At 48.5% G+C, this 16,951-nt stretch overlaps 1 protein-coding gene across 6 annotated transcripts in view; it reads left to right on the top strand.

Moving 5' to 3' along the window:
- Positions 1-16,951, top strand: part of LOC144480568 (GRAM domain-containing protein 2A-like) — a 77,118-nt gene that overhangs the window by 38,996 nt on the left and 21,171 nt on the right. For all 6 annotated transcript variants that reach the window (XM_078200161.1, XM_078200162.1, XM_078200159.1 and 3 more), the window contains 3 exons: positions 5,870-5,986; positions 12,216-12,276; positions 16,631-16,703. In XM_078200161.1, the coding sequence (XP_078056287.1) occupies positions 5,870-5,986; positions 12,216-12,276; positions 16,631-16,703 (251 nt within the window). The remainder of the gene's footprint in view (positions 1-5,869; positions 5,987-12,215; positions 12,277-16,630; positions 16,704-16,951) is intronic.

The following is a 16,951-nucleotide window of genomic DNA, read 5'->3' as shown; positions in this document are numbered from 1 at the left end:
ACAGGCGGCAGAGGGAGCGAGAGAGAGAATAACAGGCGGCAGAGGGAGCGATAGAGAGAGAATATAAGGCGGCAGAGGGAGTGAGAGAGAGAATAACAGGTGGCAGAGGGAGTGAAAGAGAGAATAACAGGCGGCAGAGGGAGTGATAGAGAGAATAACAGGCAGCAGAGGGAATGATAGAGAGAGAATAACAGGCGGCAGAGGGAGTGATAGAGAGAATAACAGGCGGCAAAGGGAGCGATAGAGATAATAACAGGCGGCAGAGGGAGCGAGAGAGAGAATAACAGGCAACAGAGGGAGCGATAGAGAGAATAACAGGCGGCAGAGGGAGTGATAGAGAGAATAACAGACGGCAGAGGGAGCGATAGAGAGAATAACAGGCGGCAGAGGGAGTGATAGAGAGAATAACAGGCGGCAGAGGGAGCGATAGTGAGAATAACAGGCGGCAGAGGGAGCGATAGAGAGAATAACAGGCAGCAGAGGGAGTGATAGAGAGAATAACAGGCGGCAGAGGGAGTGATAGAGAGAATAACAGGCGGCAGAGGGAGCGAGAGAGAGAATAACAGGCGGCAGAGGGAGCGATAGAGAGAGAATATAAGGCGGCAGAGGGAGTGAGAGAGAGAATAACAGGTGGCAGAGGGAGTGAAAGAGAGAATAACAGGCGGCAGAGGGAGCGATAGAGAGAATAACAGGCGGCAGAGGGAGAGATAGAGAGAATAACAGGCGGCAGAGGGAGAGATAGAGAGAATAACAGGCGGCAGAGGGAGTGAAAGAGAGAATAACAAGTGGCAGAGGGAGCGATAGAGAGAGAATAACAGGCGGCAGAGAGAGCGATAGAGAGAATAACAGGCGGCAGAGGGAGCGCTAGAGAGAATAACAGGCGGCAGAGGGAGTGATAGAGAGAGAATAACAGGCGGCAGAGGGAGCGACAGAGAGAATAACAGGCGGCAGAGGGAGCGATAGAGAGAGAATAACAGGCGGCAGAGGGAGCGATAAAGAGAGAATAACAGGTGGCAGAGGGAGCGATAGAGAGAGAATAACAGGCGGCAGAGGGAGTGATAGAGAGAATAACAGGCGGCAGAGGGAGTGAAAGAGAGAATAACAGGTGGCAGAGGGAGCGATAGAGAGAATAACAGGCGGCAGAGGGAGCGATAGAGAGAATAACAGGCGGCAGAGGGAGTGATAGAGAGAGAATAACAGGCGGCAGAGGGAGCGATAGAGAGAGAATAACAGGCGGCAGAGGGAGTGAAAGAGAGAATAACAGGTGGCAGAGGGAGGGATAGAGAGAATAACAGGCGGCAGAGGGAGCGATAGAGAGAATAACAGGCGGCAGAGGGAGCGATAGAGAGAATAACAGGTGGCAGAGGGAGGGATAGAGAGAATAACAGGCGGCAGAGGGAGCGATTGAGAGAATAACAGGCGGCAGAGGGAGCGATAGAGAGAATAACAGGTGGCAGAGGGAGGGATAGAGAGAATAACAGGTGGCAGAGGGAGCGATAGAGAGAATAACAGGCGGCAGAGGGAGCGATGGAGAGAGAATAACAGGCGGCAGAGGGAGCGATAGAGAGAATAACAGGCGGCAGAGGGAGTGAAAGAGAGAATAACAGGCAGCAGAGGGAGTGATAGAGAGAGAATAACAGGTGGCAGAGGGAGCGATAGAGAGAATAACAGGCGGCAGAGGGAGCGAGAGAGAGAATAACAGGCAGCAGAGGGAGTGATAGAGAGAGAATAACAGGCAGCAGAGGGAGTGATAGAGAGTGAATAACAGGCGGCAGAGGGAGCGAGAGAGAGAATAACAGGCGGCAGAGGGAGTGATAGAGAGAGAATAACAGGCGACAGAGGGAGTAATAGAGAGAAATCAGGCGGCAGAGGGAGCGAGAGAGAGAATAACAGGCGGCAGAGGGAGTGATAGAGCGAATAACAGGCGGCAGAGGGAGTGAAAGAGAGAGAATAACAGGCGGCAGAGCGAGTGAAAGAGAGAATAACAGGCGGCTGAGGGATTGTGAAGGAGCTGTTGTCTCCGGTTGGAGCTGTTGGATATGGAGTGTGAGACCTGGGAGCTGGGTGCTGCACAGATAGGAACTATCTGGTGCCTGCTGTAGTGGGGTTTTCCCTGGAGATATTTGGATATATTTCCAGTTGCGCCAGGGTTAAAATGGGGGCTTGTCAGCATTGTAACATCAGTTGAATTTTAAGGTAGTGTTTGAGACTTAAGGCAGCTCCTGGCCTGCTGTTAGTTTTGATTCCGTGTACGAAAGGCTTTGGAATAATCTGCTGTCAGCTTAGTGTGAGTGGATTCTCTGTGATGGAGGGTGCCGGGTTCAACTGGAAGGGGTTAGGCTCTTGTTTTCTGTGAGTGCCTCCCTGCTTTGCAGTGTTTGTGACTCCTGACACCACAATTTGATCACTTACTTTGCTGAATCTGTTGTGGACTAGTGGGTCGGTCTCTCGTTTCTGTGTCAGACAGTTGTGGGTTCAATTCCTGCTCCAGGTAGCTGGACGCAAAGTCCAGGCTAATGCGGTACTGAGCGAGCAACATTAAACTGTCCTCTTGCTTGTTCTGCCTAATCCCTTAACTAACTAACTAAAGTAGATTATCATCTTAACAGTTATCTCTCAAATGGGCAGCACGGTGGCACAGTGGTTAGCACTGGATTAAAGCAAATTACTGCGGGTGCTGGAACCTGAAACCAAAAGAGAAAATGCTGGAAAATCTCAGCGGGACTGGCAGCATCTGTAAGGAGAGAAAAGAGCTGACGTTTCGAGTCCAGATGACCCTTTGTCAAATACCAAAGCTTTGACAAAGAGTCAACTGGACTCAAAATGGCAGCTCTTTGGTCTCCTTACAGGTGCTGCCAGACCTGCTGAGATTTTCCAGCATTTTCTCACAGTGGTTAGCACTGCTGCCTCACAGCGCCAGGGACCCGGGTTCGATTCCCGGCTTGGGTCACTGTCTGTGTGAAGTTTGCACGTTCTCCCCGTGTCTGCGTGGGTTTCCTCCAGGTGCTCCGGTTTCCTCCCACAGTCCGAAAGACGTGCTGGTTAGTTGCGTTGGCCATGCTAAATTCTCCCTCTGTGTAACCCGAACAGGCACCGGAGTGTGGCGACCAGGGGATTTTCACAGTAACTTCATTGTAGTGTTGATGTAAGCCTTACTTGTGACACTAATAAATAAACTTTAAACTCTAGTGTAATTATACGTGCAATATTTTTTGTTCTGTGACTTTATGGTGGATTCAAGATTGACTTTGGTTGCTTGCAACTTTTAACAAAGTTTTATTGAGTATTGTCCCCAGGGAGTAACTCTGGACAATGTGCATCATTTTTATTGTTGTCTCAGAGAGAGTTGACACATTGATTAATAATATAAATTAGACCATATACAGTTCGAGAAGCACTTAATGGAATTGGAGATTGCTGGAAGGACACTGTGTACTTTATTTACGACCCCTGATTGAATCATTTCTGTTACAGTCTGTTGGGAACAGCAAATGTTCCAGTAGCCAGGAGACTGCTAATCTGACCAGCACGACATGAACTGATTAATTGTCTATCCATTAAGGAGTATTTCATTTATATTCCATCAATGTGGCTTTAACATTGCGGTGTGGGGCAGCACGGCGGAACAGTGGTTAGCACTGCTGCCTCACAGCGGCAGGGGACCCGGGTTCGATTCCCGGCTTGGGTCACTCTCTGTGTGGAGTTCGTACTTCCTCCCCGTGTCTGCGTGGGTTTCCCTCCGGGTGCTCCGGTTTCCACCCGCAGTCCAAAGATGTGCGGGTTAGGTTGATTGGCCATGCTAAATTGCCTCTTAGTGTCAGGGGGATCAGCAGAGTAAATACATGGGGTTACGGGGATAGAGACTGGCTGGGATTGTGGTCGGTGCAGACTCGATGGGCTGAATGGCCGCCTTCTGTACTGTAGGGATTCTATGAAAAGAACAGACACAAAATGAGACACCATCCCTTCTGTCCACAATTTTATACATTGCACTCTCCTCTCTCTGTGTGGGGCGGCACGGTGGCACAGTGGTTAGCACTGCTGCCTCACAGCGCCAGAGACCTGGGTTCGATTCCCGGCTTGGGTCACTGTGTGGAGTCTGCACGTTCTCCTCGTGTCTGCGTGGGTTTCCTCCGGGTGCTCCAGTTTTCTCCCACAATCCGAAAGACATGCGGGTTAGGGTGCATTGGCCATGCTAAATTCTCCCTCAGTGTACCCAAACAGGCACTAGGGGATTTTCACAGTAACTTCATTGCAGTATTAATGTAAGCCTATTTGTGACACTGATAAATAAACTTAAACTGTGGGAGGCACATCCCTATAAATTTTGATCAGAGACTTATAATTGAAAGTTACTGAAAAGTACTGCTGAGTACTGAAAATAACTTGTTTTGCAATGGGTTTTTTTCCCTATGTAAATCAAATGTTGGTCTTTCTTCTATATGCTCTGTAATTATCTTACCTCTAAATAAATGTGACTATTAGTTTTAACCTGAACAAAATACTCTGTGAGTATTTGCCACTCATTGCTTATCTTTACCTCCTTCAGCTTTACAACTTTCTGAGATCTTTGCATTCCTTTGCCCCTTGTTCATCCCCCGGTTTCTTTGCACAACTTTTACCGTCATCTTTTCAGCTACCTGGTCTTAAATTCTGGAATCTTCTCCCTAAATCTCTCCACCTCTCTCTCCTTTCCTTTAAGGTTCTCCTCGGAATCCATCTCTTTGGTCCACCCATCCTATTATCTCCCCATTTGACTCAGTATCAAATTTGGTGGATAACTCCTGTGTGAAGCATCTCGGGGCAGTTTATTTTATTCGCTTTTTTATGGGATGTGAGCGTCGCTGGCTGAACCAACATTTGTTGCCCTTCCCTAACTGCTTTCCATTTCAGAGGGCATTTAAGAGTCGACCACATTGCTGTGGCTCTGGAGTCACATGTAGGCCAGGCTGGGTAATGATGGCAGATTTCCTTCCCTAAAGGTCATTAGTGAATCAGATGGATTTTTAGCCCATAAGACTATACAATATAGGAACAGAGTTAGGCCATTCGGCCCATTAAGTCAGCTCCGCCATGCTGATAAGTTCCTCAACCCCATTCATTGAATCCCTACAGTGCAGAAGGAGGCCATTCAAGTCTGTACTGACCACAATCCCACCCAGGCCCTATTCCTGTAACCCCGCACGTTTACCCTGCTAATCCCCCTGGCTCTAGGGTCAATTTAGCATGGTCAATCAACCTAACCCACACATCTTTGAACCGTGGGAGGAAACAGGAGGAAACCCACGCAGACACGGGGGGAATGTGCAAACTCCACACAGACAGTGACCCGAGGTCGGAATTGAACTCAGGTCCCTGACGCTGTGAGGCAGCAGTGCTAACCACTGTGCCACTGTGCCGTCTTTTCCCCATAACCTTTGATCCCCTTACCAATCAAGAACTATGTATCTCTGTCTTAAATACACTCACAGCCGCCTGTGAATTGCATAGATTCACTAGCCCTCTGGCTGAAGAAATTCCTCCTCATCTCGGTTCTAAAGGGTCACCCTTTTACTCTTAGACTGTGCCCTCGGACCCTAGTCTCAATTGACAATGGCTTTATGGTCGTCATTAGATTTATAATTCCAGATTTTTGTTGAATTCAGATTACACCGTCTGCTGTGGTGGGATTTGAACCCATATCTCCAGAGCATTACCCTGGGTCTCTGGATTGCTAGTCCAGTAATAATTCCACTGTGCCACTGTCACGGCACATTTAAATTCAATATATTAGTGCGAGCTTTTGATTTTGAAAGCAGGTGTTGGGTGTAGCCAATGGAATGAGGCCTTTGATGGATGGAATGCCATTGAGATATTTCCGTTGTTACAGATTGAAACCTCCATCTGAAATGGGTCCTCTGCAGAACGATCGCAGCCCCTCGCCCAACCTGGACGTGTTCGAGACCTCGATGGAAGAGGACAGCTTTGAGTCCCGTTTACGCTGCAGGTAAATGAGCTTTTACCTGTGACTTCCACTGCACCGATCAAGCAGTGGAAACTCTGTTCCAGTTCTAATTCTGGGACCCAGATGTTAGAATGTAACCAGAGAAAACCTTGTATTGGATGTAATGTGACCAATGGGAACAAGATGTAAGGGTCAGCTGACCCAGTGAACCATGGAACCAATTACAGAGTGATGTAATAGTCAGCTGACCAGCTGATTCACTATAAATAAGGAACTATGTAGAATTGTGGGGAGCTTGGAGTGGCCCAGGGCGAGGCCCCAAGTTTGGAGTAATGAAGTTTCTTTATTAAACCCATTCTTTGATTTATAAGTTGGAGAGAGTTTTGTTGTATTTTCATTAGCTGTATTTTGAAGAGTTCCTTCTGAGGAAACACCAGAGGGTTAAATTGTGTTGGGAAAGTTGCTTAAATTTGGCTTGATAGAAAATTGAGTGGTAATGTGATGATGGAGCAGTTGCGCATTTAGATCTTATAGGAACATATAAAATTATGAAGGGAAAAGACAAGATAGGACCAGGGAGGTTGTTTCCACTGGCGGGTGAAACTAGAACTAGGGGGCATGGCCTCAAAATAAGGGGGAGCAGATTTAGGACTGAGTTGAGGAGGAACCTCTTCACCCAAAGGGTTGTGAATCTGTGGAATTCCCTGTCCAGTGAAGCAGTTCAGGCTACCTCATTGAATATTTTTAAGGCAAAGATAGATCTTTGAATAGTAAAGGAATTAAGGGTTATGGTGAGCGGGTGGGTAAGTGGAGCTGAGTCCATGAAAAGATCAACCATGATCTTATTGAATGACGGAGCAGGCACGAGGGGCCAGATGGCCTACTCCTGCTCCCAATTCTTATGTTCTTCTTATGTCCTTATGAGTTGTAAGGAGAGACTAGATGGGCTTGGATTGTTTTCTCTAGAGCAGAGAAGGCTGAGGGGGGACATGATTGAGGTGTATCAGATTATGAGGGGTATGGACAGGGTGAATCCGAAGCAGCTGTTCCCCTTGGTTGAGGGTCAGTCACGAGGGGGCACAGTTTTAGGGTGAGGGGCAGAAGATTCAGAGGATATTTGAGAAAAACCTTTTCACTCAGAGGGTGGCGGAAATCTGGAATGCGCTGCCTGGGAAGATAGGGGAGGCTGGAAACCTTACAACCGTTAAAATGTATTTGGATGAGCACCTGAAATATCATAGCATTCAGGGATATGGGATAAGTGCAGGAAAATGGGATTAGGGCCCCTTTAGTGGTAGATATTGTGGGTGCAGACTTGATAGTCTGGAGGGCCTTTTCTGCGCTATATGACTCTTTGCTGCTTTAAGGAATAATACAATATTTCTCTTGTAGGGGAACTGGAGGGGTTGTAATGTTAAAATTCAGGTGTGAAATGAGAGATCTTTTCAAAAGGTCAGCATGGTGGCACAGTGGTTAGCACTGCTGCCTCACAGCGCCAGGGACCCGGGTTCAATTCCGGCTCGGGTCACTGTCTGTATGGAGTCTGCACGTTCTCCCCGTGTCTGCATGGGTTTCCTCCGGGTGCTCCGGTTTCCTCCCACAGTCCAGAGATGTGCGGGTTAGGTGCATTGGCCATGCTAAATTGTCCCTTAGTGTCAGGGGGACTAACAGGGTAAATGCATGGGGTTACGGGGATAGGGCCTGGGTGGATTGTGGTTGCGCAGACTTGATGGGCCGAATGGCCTCCTTCTGCACTGTAGGGATTCTATGATAACAGGGCCGAAATTTTCCAGCCCTCCCCGCCGGCGGGAGCTTCCAGTTCCGTTGACGGCGAGCGCATGCTGAGGGTTCCCCAGTGGAGATGCGAATGAGAATGATTTTGTTCTCTCAGACGATGGTCAGTTTGTGGAATTCTCTTCCTGCGGGAGCGGTGGGGGGTGGGTCAGTGACTGTATTCAAGGCCGGGTTAGGCAGATGTTGGACTGACTGATCAGGAAGTCGAGGGTAACGCGGGGGGCAGACAGGCAAGTGGAGTTGAAGCCGCGACATTGACTGGCAGTGTAATGACTTCAATAGGCCAACCTCAATGGCCTGAGTGAAGCCATTATAGGCGGAAACTACAAAGGGTCGTGAATGAAGCCCAGTCCATCACACAAACCAGCCTCCCATCCATTGACTCTGTCTACACTTCCTGCTGCCTCGGAAAAGCAGCCAGCATAATCAAAGACCCCACGCATCCTGGACATTCTCTCTTCCACCTTCTTCCGTTGGGAAAAAGATACAAAAGTCTGAGGTCACATACCAACCGACTCAAGAACAGCTTCTTCCCTGCTGCTATCAGACTTTTGAATGGACCTCCCTCGCATTAAGTTGATCTTTCTCTACACCCTAGCTATGACTGTAACACTACATTCTGCACTCTCTCCTTTCCTTCTCTATGAACGGTATGCTTTGTATAGCGCACAAGAAACAATACTTTTCACGGTATGCTAATACATGTGACAATAATAACTCAAACTCGGAGCAGGCTCAAATGACCTACCCATGTTTCCAAGTCATAGAATCCCTTCAGTGCGGAAGGAGGCCATTCAGCCCATCGAGTCAGCTCTGGCAACAATCCCAGCCAGGCCCTATCCCTGTCACCCCACATATTTACCCCGCTAATCCCTCTAACCTACACATCCCGGGAAACCAAGGGGCAATTTAGCAAGGCCAATCAACCTAACCTGCACATCTTTAGAGTGTGGGAGGAAATCGGAGCACCCGGAGGAAACCCATGCAGACATGGGGAGAATGTGCAAACTCCACACAGACAGTGACCCGAGCAGGGAATTGAACCCGGGTCCCTGGCGCTGTGAGGCAGCAGTGCTAACCACTGTGCCACCGTGCTGCCCTGTATTTCTGAGTCAACATAACTTCTCTGCTTCTGATTCTATTCTCGAAGCAAACCCCAGCACCATTTGTGGCTTTGTTGAACGGTGTTGCTATGATTTGTGTATCTGTTCCCCAGGCCTCTCTGTATCTCTTTCTTTTTATCATTCTCTCACTGGATTTAGGCGCCATTGGCTAGGCCCACATTTATTGCCCATCCCTAATTTCCTTTGAGACATTAGTGAACCAGATGGGTTTTTCCGACAATCGACAATGGTTTCATGGTCATCTTTGAACTTTCAATTCCAGATTTTTATTGAATTCAAATTTCACCATCTGCCATGGTGGGATTCGAACCCGGGTCCCCAGAGCATTGCCATGGGTCTCTGGATTACTAGCCCAGTGACAATACCAGCACTGCTTCCATTCCCGGCTCGGGTCACTGTCTGTGCGGAGTCTGTGCATTCTCCCCGTGTCTGCGTGGGTTTCCTCCGGGTGCTCCGGTTTCCTCCCACAGTCCATAAGACGTACTGGTTAGGGTGCATTGGCCATGCTAAATTCTCCCTCAGCGTACCCGAACAGGCGCCAGAGTGTGGCGACTACGGGATTTTCACAGTAACCTCATTGCAGTGTTAATGTAAGCCTACTTATGACTAATAAATAAACTTTACTCCAGTGCCTCCCACGTGGTGTAGGAACACCCACAGTGCTGTTAGGTTGGGAGTTCCAGGATTTTGACCCTTGACCTCAATCTCCCCTCCACCTCATTCGCCCATTTATCATCCAATGAGGCAGCGGTGCTAAGATACAACCTGTTCCAAACATCTTGTTCCACAGAAAGCAAACAGGACAAATCACAAAGTAAATAGGATGAATGTTAGCGGAGCTGTGTTGGCAAGGCTTTGAGGACTGGATTGATGGTTTAGTTAAGGAAAGGTTCAATGTATACGTACAGAAAGTAATGGAGGGATGAGGCTGAGGGGAGGAGGGCAAGAGGTAATTAGTGTTGGACGGGGCCAGTAACTGTAACCGTGCTGTCCACTCTGTGACTCTAATGTGACAAGGCTCGAGGGCCACTACGGCACAGGAGGGGACATTGTTTGGCCATTCCTGTCCTGAATAACATGGGTATAGAAGGAGGTTAGCTGACAGATGAGGGAGGTTGTAGTTGTTATAGTCAAAGCCCTGGTACACCAAAAGACATGGTACAGCAAGTAAATAAGAAGGCAAATGGAATGTTACCCTTTATTACCAGAGGAATTGAACACAAAAATAAGGATGTTATGCTTCAGTTATACAGGGCGTTGGCGAGGCCACATCTCGATTACTGTGTGCACTTTTGGTCTCCTTATTTAATGAAAGGATGTGGGAGGTGGATCGGAGGAGGTTCACTTGTTGTGCATCCTGTGTATGGTTTGCTTCATTCATGCAAAGACTTCATTTTCAGATATTTCCTGCCTATGTAACTAACCGTGCCAAGCTTCAAAACTTGGCCACATTTTGAAGCATGCTGGGATTAGCTTGGAAAATTGACTACGTTCTTTGAAAGTACAACGCTATTTCTCATAAGCCGAAACAAGGCTTTCACGGCCACAGCTGCAAATTGTTTATGAGAGTTAGAGACACAGCTTGTGCCAAGCAATTTCACTACGAGATAACGGAAAAGTTATCATTCTGCGTACAGCTGTATGTGTCCAGTGCGAGGTTTGGGTCAAGTCTGTGTCAGGACTGGCTTTTGCTAGCATCTCGCTCGCTCCCTCTCTCTCTGTCTGTTTTTTTGCTCCCTGTAGTGTGCTAATTTTAAATTCTACTCAATGAAAGAAATTCAACATCTAATGCTGTCTTTGTCTATTCTGAGGGATGAATGGACCCGACAACTAGATTGATACAGGAAAGGGTTAGTCTTATGAGGCGAGGCTGGACAGGCTGAGGGGCAGGTTCACGAGAATGTTCACCCTCCTCCCCGCCCTCCCGTCCACACCTGGTGAACTTTTACATCTTCACATTAATCGTGGCCTCGTTAGTTCAATTAGAATGATAGCCTGAGGGCAAAGGTCAGCAGGTCGTTGCCATCACCTCAAACCACCAGACATTGACAAGGTTCGAGGTGAGATCCTGCCCCCAGTCACACGAGGACCGCACCATAACATTTCAGATTTTACTAAGAAAGAATGTAGAAGCATCAAATAAACCCATCGTGTAGCTTAACAGAGCAGGAGGCACCGGGGCTCCTCTCCGAGTCACTCACATTCCTGACTGGGAAATTCCTGACAGGGCTGCACGGTGGCACAGTGGTTAGCACTGCTGCCTCACAGCGCCAGGGACCCAGGTTCGATTCCCAGATTGGGTCACTATCTGTGTGGAGTCTGCACGTTCTCCCCGTGTCTGTGTGGGTTTCCTCCGGGTGCTCCGGTTTCCTCCCACAGTCTGAAAGACGTGCTGGTTAGGGTCCAGTGACCCGAACAGGCGCCAGAGTGTGGCGACTTGGGGATTTTCACAGTAACTTCACTGCAGTGTTAATGTAAGCCTTACTTGTGGCTAATAAATAAACCTTAAGATTTTTAAACTTTAAATATATCGGCCGCTCCTTCACTGTTGCTGGGTCAAAATCCTGGATCTCCCTCCCTAACAGCACTGTGGATGTACCTACAACACACGGGCTGCTGGGGTTCAAAAAGGCAGCTCTCTGCCACCTTCTCAAGGGGCAATTAGGGATGGGCAACAGACACTGGCCTCTGTCTCCAGAGAAAAGCCCCGGGAGAGGGAATCCCACCCAGGGCTTGTGACAATGAAACGCTCCCCAAGTCACCGCAGTGAGGAGCCAGCCTCGATTATCTGCTCAAATCTTGGGCTGGGGCTTGAAGCTCGCACTGCGAGAGCCGGGCACTGCCCACTGGACCCGAAAGACCCAACGCGAGGACAGCTTCTTCCCTGCTGCCATCAGACTTTTGAATGGACCTACCTCACACTAAGTTGATCTTTCTCTACACCCTGGCTATAACTGTAACACTACATTCTGCACTCTCTCCTTTCCTTCTCTACGAACGGTATGCTGTGTCGGTATAGTGCAAGAAACAATACTTTTCACTGTATACTAATAGATGTGACAATAATAAATCGCAAAGACTGAGTTCACAAAATGATTTATTTCAATTTACAGAGAGAAGAATATTCAAATAAAGTACAAACCCAATTTGTTGTGTTGACTCCTCAGTGTAATGTGAAACTCTTTCAGATGTGTGTTCCCTCCTAGGTGAACATCTCGATACACGTGTGCAGGACTCACACAGACAAATTAAACCACAGTGTCGGAATGAATGAAAAGCAAACATTAGGGACGATGTGTTCCACGTGATTGACCAAGTTGTCTCACTAACGTTCTGCTTTACTTGTTTCTCAGAGACCAGAAGTTAAACGAGTCGCTGAACTCTGAAGACTTCAAGAAGTTTCACCGTGGCTCGGTGAGTACTCGCTCCCATCTCCCACCCTCTCCGAGTATGAAGCTCCTTCCTGGGTCCCCAACCCTCCTGGTATGTCCCGCACTCTCCAGGAGCTCGAGCTGACCCACCAGATCACCAGTGTGGGCAATGCCCAGGAGGAAGACCATAGGAACATTTCAAAAAACAGAATTGTGTGTATTTATCAGCCTCAGTTGTTAGGGGATGGCACGGCGGCACAGTGGTTAGCGCTGCTGCCTCACAGCGCCAAGGACCCAGGTTCAATTCCGGCCTCGGGTCACTGTCTGTGTGGAATTTGCACATTCTCCCTGAGTCTGCGTGGGTTTCCTCCGGGTGCTCTGGTTTCCTCCCACAATCCAAAGATGGGTTGGGTGGATTGGCCATGCTAAATTGCCCTTTAGTATCCAAAGATGTGTCGGTTAGGTGGATTGGCCATACTAAATTGCTCCTTAGTATCCAAAGATGTGCGGGTTAGGTGGATTGGCCATGCTAAATTGCCCTTTAGTATCCAAAGATGTGCAGGTTAGGTGGATTGACCATGCTAAATTGCCCTTTAGTATCCAAAGATATGTAGGTTATTGCAATTAGCGGGGTAAATATGTGGGGTTATGAGGATTGGGTCTGGTTGGAATGCTGTGTCAGAGAGTCGGTGCAGACCCGATGGGCTGAATGGCGCTGTAAGGATTCTGTGATTGTAGAAGATGGAAGAGGTATGTTTAACTGGGTGAAGTGGCTGAAGGTGGAAGGCGACTTGATGAGGCAGAGTTGGCAATCCGAGTTCCTACACTTATTGTCTGCCAGTGAAAATCTGGGGGTTAAACCTGTGGGCGCAACTTGGTTCACGTTTCCAGGGATCTACGGAGCCGAAGAGGGCATTCCGGACATATTACAGTGAGCAGTGTGGACGTCACAGTGAAATGTTGGATTCCCCTATTGCCTTTCTAAAACTCTGGGTGACCCCCAGCTGAATATTGACCTTTGGCCCTCAATCCAATCCCAGAGCCTCCAGCACTCTTGAGAAAATTGGCTGAAAGTGGCTGTTATGGGGTGGATGTTTCTGTCTTTTTTAAAATTCATTTGTGGGACATGGGCGTCGCTGGCTGGCCAGCATTTATTGCCCATCTCTAGTCACCCTGGCACTGAGTGGCTTGCTAGGCCATTTCAGAGGGCAGTTGAGAGTCAACCACATTGCTGTGGCTCTGGAGTTACATATAGGTCAGACCGGGTAAGGACGGCAGATTTCCTTCCCTAAAGGACATTAGTGAACCAGATGGGTTTTTCCGACAATCGGCAATGGTTTCATCAGTAGATTCTTAATTCCGGATTATTTTTATTGAATTTAAATTCCACCATCTGCCGTGGTGGGATTCGAACCCGGGTCCCCAGAACATTAGCTGAGTTTCTGCATTAATAATCTAGGGATAATATCACTAGGCCATTGCCTATGAAGTCTCAGAATCCGGAACTCACAGCCTGAAGGGGTGGTGGAGGCGGGAACCCTCACAACATTTAAGAAGCATTTAGATGAGCACTTGAAACGCCGGAGCAATACAAGGCTATGGAGTGAGTGCTGGAAAATGGGATTAGAATGGATAGGAGCTTGATGGCTGGGGCAGACATGATGGGCTGAAGGGCCTCTTTCAGTGCTGTAAGACTCTCTGATGCTATAAACATCTGGGATTGTGCATGACCCTCTGAGAAAGCCAGATGTGAGAATGAGTCAGGTGGAAGCAGGTTCCTTGTCTGAGTAGTCACCGGTGAGAGCCCTGGGAGGGTGTCTTACTCTCTGGCACCTCACGTAGAAGGGGGTCAAAGCTGGGCTCAGTCAAGGGGTCGCTCTGCCCACTCTCTGGGCCAGTTGGGAAATTGTATTCCCTGTGAACTTTCACCCCACGGCTAAGCTTCCTGCCTCTCTGTCTCCACCTGCTGCAGGTCTGGAGAATCAGAGTTACAACTGACCGATGTCAGGGGTAGGTTCTTTACCCAGAGGGTGGTGAGGGATTGGAATGCCCTGCCAGCATCAATAGTAAATGCGCCTAGTTTGGGGGCGTTTAAGAGATCCGTAGATAGGTTCATGGACGAAAAGAAATTGGTTTAGGTTGGAGGGTCACAGTTTTTTTTTAACTGGTCGGTGCAACATCGTGGGCCGAAGGGCCTGTTCTGCGCTGTAATGTTCTATGTTCTATGTTCAGTCAGTGACCCATGATTCCTTTCACGTACGATGCTGCCCTTTGACCCACCCAACGCCTTCCAAATTAAAGTTCTCTGACCCGTGACCCTCCCCATGGTGTGATGTTGACCTCTGACGAATACGTAGCATGGACCACAAACCTGCCCCCACATACTAGAGTGACCCTTGACCCTCTCCATAGTGTGGTGCTGACCTCTGACTATTACAGAGCACGGACCACAACCCCACTCTCACACACTTGAGTGACATCCCCTACACTCGAGAACGTAGTCATGGCCCTTCTGTTCCCCCCTATTCCCACTCCAACTCCCTCCAAGATCCCTGAGACTCTAACCCTCTCCCCCACAACCCCTGACCCTCCCAACTCCTGAACCCCCTGAATAAGAGTGCCTTACCTATCCCACAAATCACAGATGTGGGGCTGGATTTTCCAGTCCGGTGCACAATGATGCCTGCCAACAGTGGGACTGGAAAATCCCAGCCGTAGTAATTGCTTACCATCTGCCAAAATATTGCATTTTCGTCCAGCTTTACTCACCAATTATTAATGCCAAACATCACACGGACAATAGTCTGGTCTCCTGGATAAAATTATTGAGTCTAAATGCCCCATTCAGCATGTTTATGTCATTTTGATGACACTTCGGACAGTAGGAGGCACCAATGGGGAGGCGATGGCCTAGTGGTATTATCGCTAGACTATTAATCCAGAAACTCAGCTAATGCTCTGGGGACCCGGGTTCGAATCCCGCCACGGCAGATGGTGGAATTTGAGTTCAATAAAAAAAATCTGGAATTAAGAATCTATTGGTGACCATGAAACCAGTGTCGGAAAAACCCATGTGGTTCACTAATGTCCTTTAGGGAAGGAAATCTGCCGTCCTTACCCGGCCTGGCCTACATGTGACTCCAGAACCCAGCAATGTTGGCTCTGAAATGGCCTAGCAAGCCACTCAGTTGTCAAGAAGACAGCTCACCACCATCTTCTCAAGGGGCAACTAGGGATGGGCAATAAGCCAGCCAGCGATGTCCATGTCCCACGAATGAATAAAAAGAAAAAGGTTTGGGCATTTCAGCCATAGTGAAGGGAGTGTTGCATTGTTGGAGATGCCGCTTTTCGGATGAGCCAGTAAGCAGGCCCAGGCTTCTCTCTCAGGTGGATTTATCCCTCTAGCTGAATCACCCAGCCCCTATCTCCATAACCCCCCCCATATATTTACTCTGCTAATCCCCCTGACACTTGGGGCAATTTAGCTTGGCCAATCAACCTAACCTTTGGACTGTGGGAGGAAACTGGAGCACCCGGAGGAAACCCACACAGACATGGGGAGAACGTGCAAACTCCACACAGACAGTGACCCAAAGCCGGGAATCGAACCCGGGTCCCTGGCGCTGTGCGGCAGCAGTGCTAACCACTGTGCCGCTGTGCCGTCCAAATGGAACAGATTGTAAAGTCATCATCTCATTGCTGTTTTGGGATCTTACTGTGTGTATATTGGCTGTTTCCAACAGAAAGCATGGTTTTGTGCTTGGGAAATCATGTCTTACAGATTTAATAGTGTTTTTTTGAAGGGGTGAAATGAGGACATGTTGTTTACATGGACTTCAGCAAGGTCTTCGACAAGGTACCGCATGGTAGACTGGTGGATAAGGTTAGATCACCTGGGATCCAGGGAGAAATAGCCAACTGGATACAAAATTGGCTTGGCAGTGGGTGGTGATAGAGGGTTGCTTTTCAGACCTGAGGCCTGTGACCAGCGGTGTGCCACAGGGATCGGTGCTGAATCCACTGTCGTTTGTCATTTATATAAATGAGAATAAAGGAGGCATTGTTAGTAAGTTTGCGGATGACACCAAAATTGGTGAACTGGAAGGTTTGAATTAGAAGGAGAGGCTGGTTGGCATGGACGGGTTGGGCCGAAGGGCCTGTTTCTGTGTTGTATTGCTCTATGACCCTATCGGCAGGATTTTATGGCCTTGCTCGTCCCGAAACCGTAAAATCCCGCCCGAAGTCAACGGAGCTTCCCGTGTTCCACCCTTCGCCCACTCCGATTCCCGTGGCGGGCAGGGCGGTAACATTCCAGCCAATGATTCTATAACATTTGAGTAGCTTTATGATGTCCTAAAGTTATGAGAGGCGCTATATAAAGTCTTTGTTTATTTCAGACCATAAAGAAACACAATTCTCAATATCACAAACTCTTCAAGGAAGTTCCTGAACAAGAAACATTGAGAAAAGGTGAGTCATTGTTCAGACAGCGACAGTCACTGTCCAGAGAGCGTCAGTCACTGGGACACAGAGCGTCAGTCACTGGGACACAGAGCGTCAGTCACTGGGACACAGAGCGTCAGTCACTGGGACACAGAGCGTCAGTCACTGGGACACAGAGCGTCAGTCACTGGAACACAGAGCGACAGTCACTGTGCAAAGAGCACCAGTCACTGGGACAGAGCGTCAGTCACTGGGACACAGAGCGTCAGTCACTA

Source organism: Mustelus asterias, chromosome 29 (genome assembly GCF_964213995.1).
Source record: "Mustelus asterias chromosome 29, sMusAst1.hap1.1, whole genome shotgun sequence".
Classification (NCBI taxonomy): Eukaryota; Metazoa; Chordata; class Chondrichthyes; order Carcharhiniformes; family Triakidae; genus Mustelus; species Mustelus asterias.
Note: the sequence above shows the minus strand (reverse complement) of the source record. Positions and strands in the feature narration are given on the sequence as shown.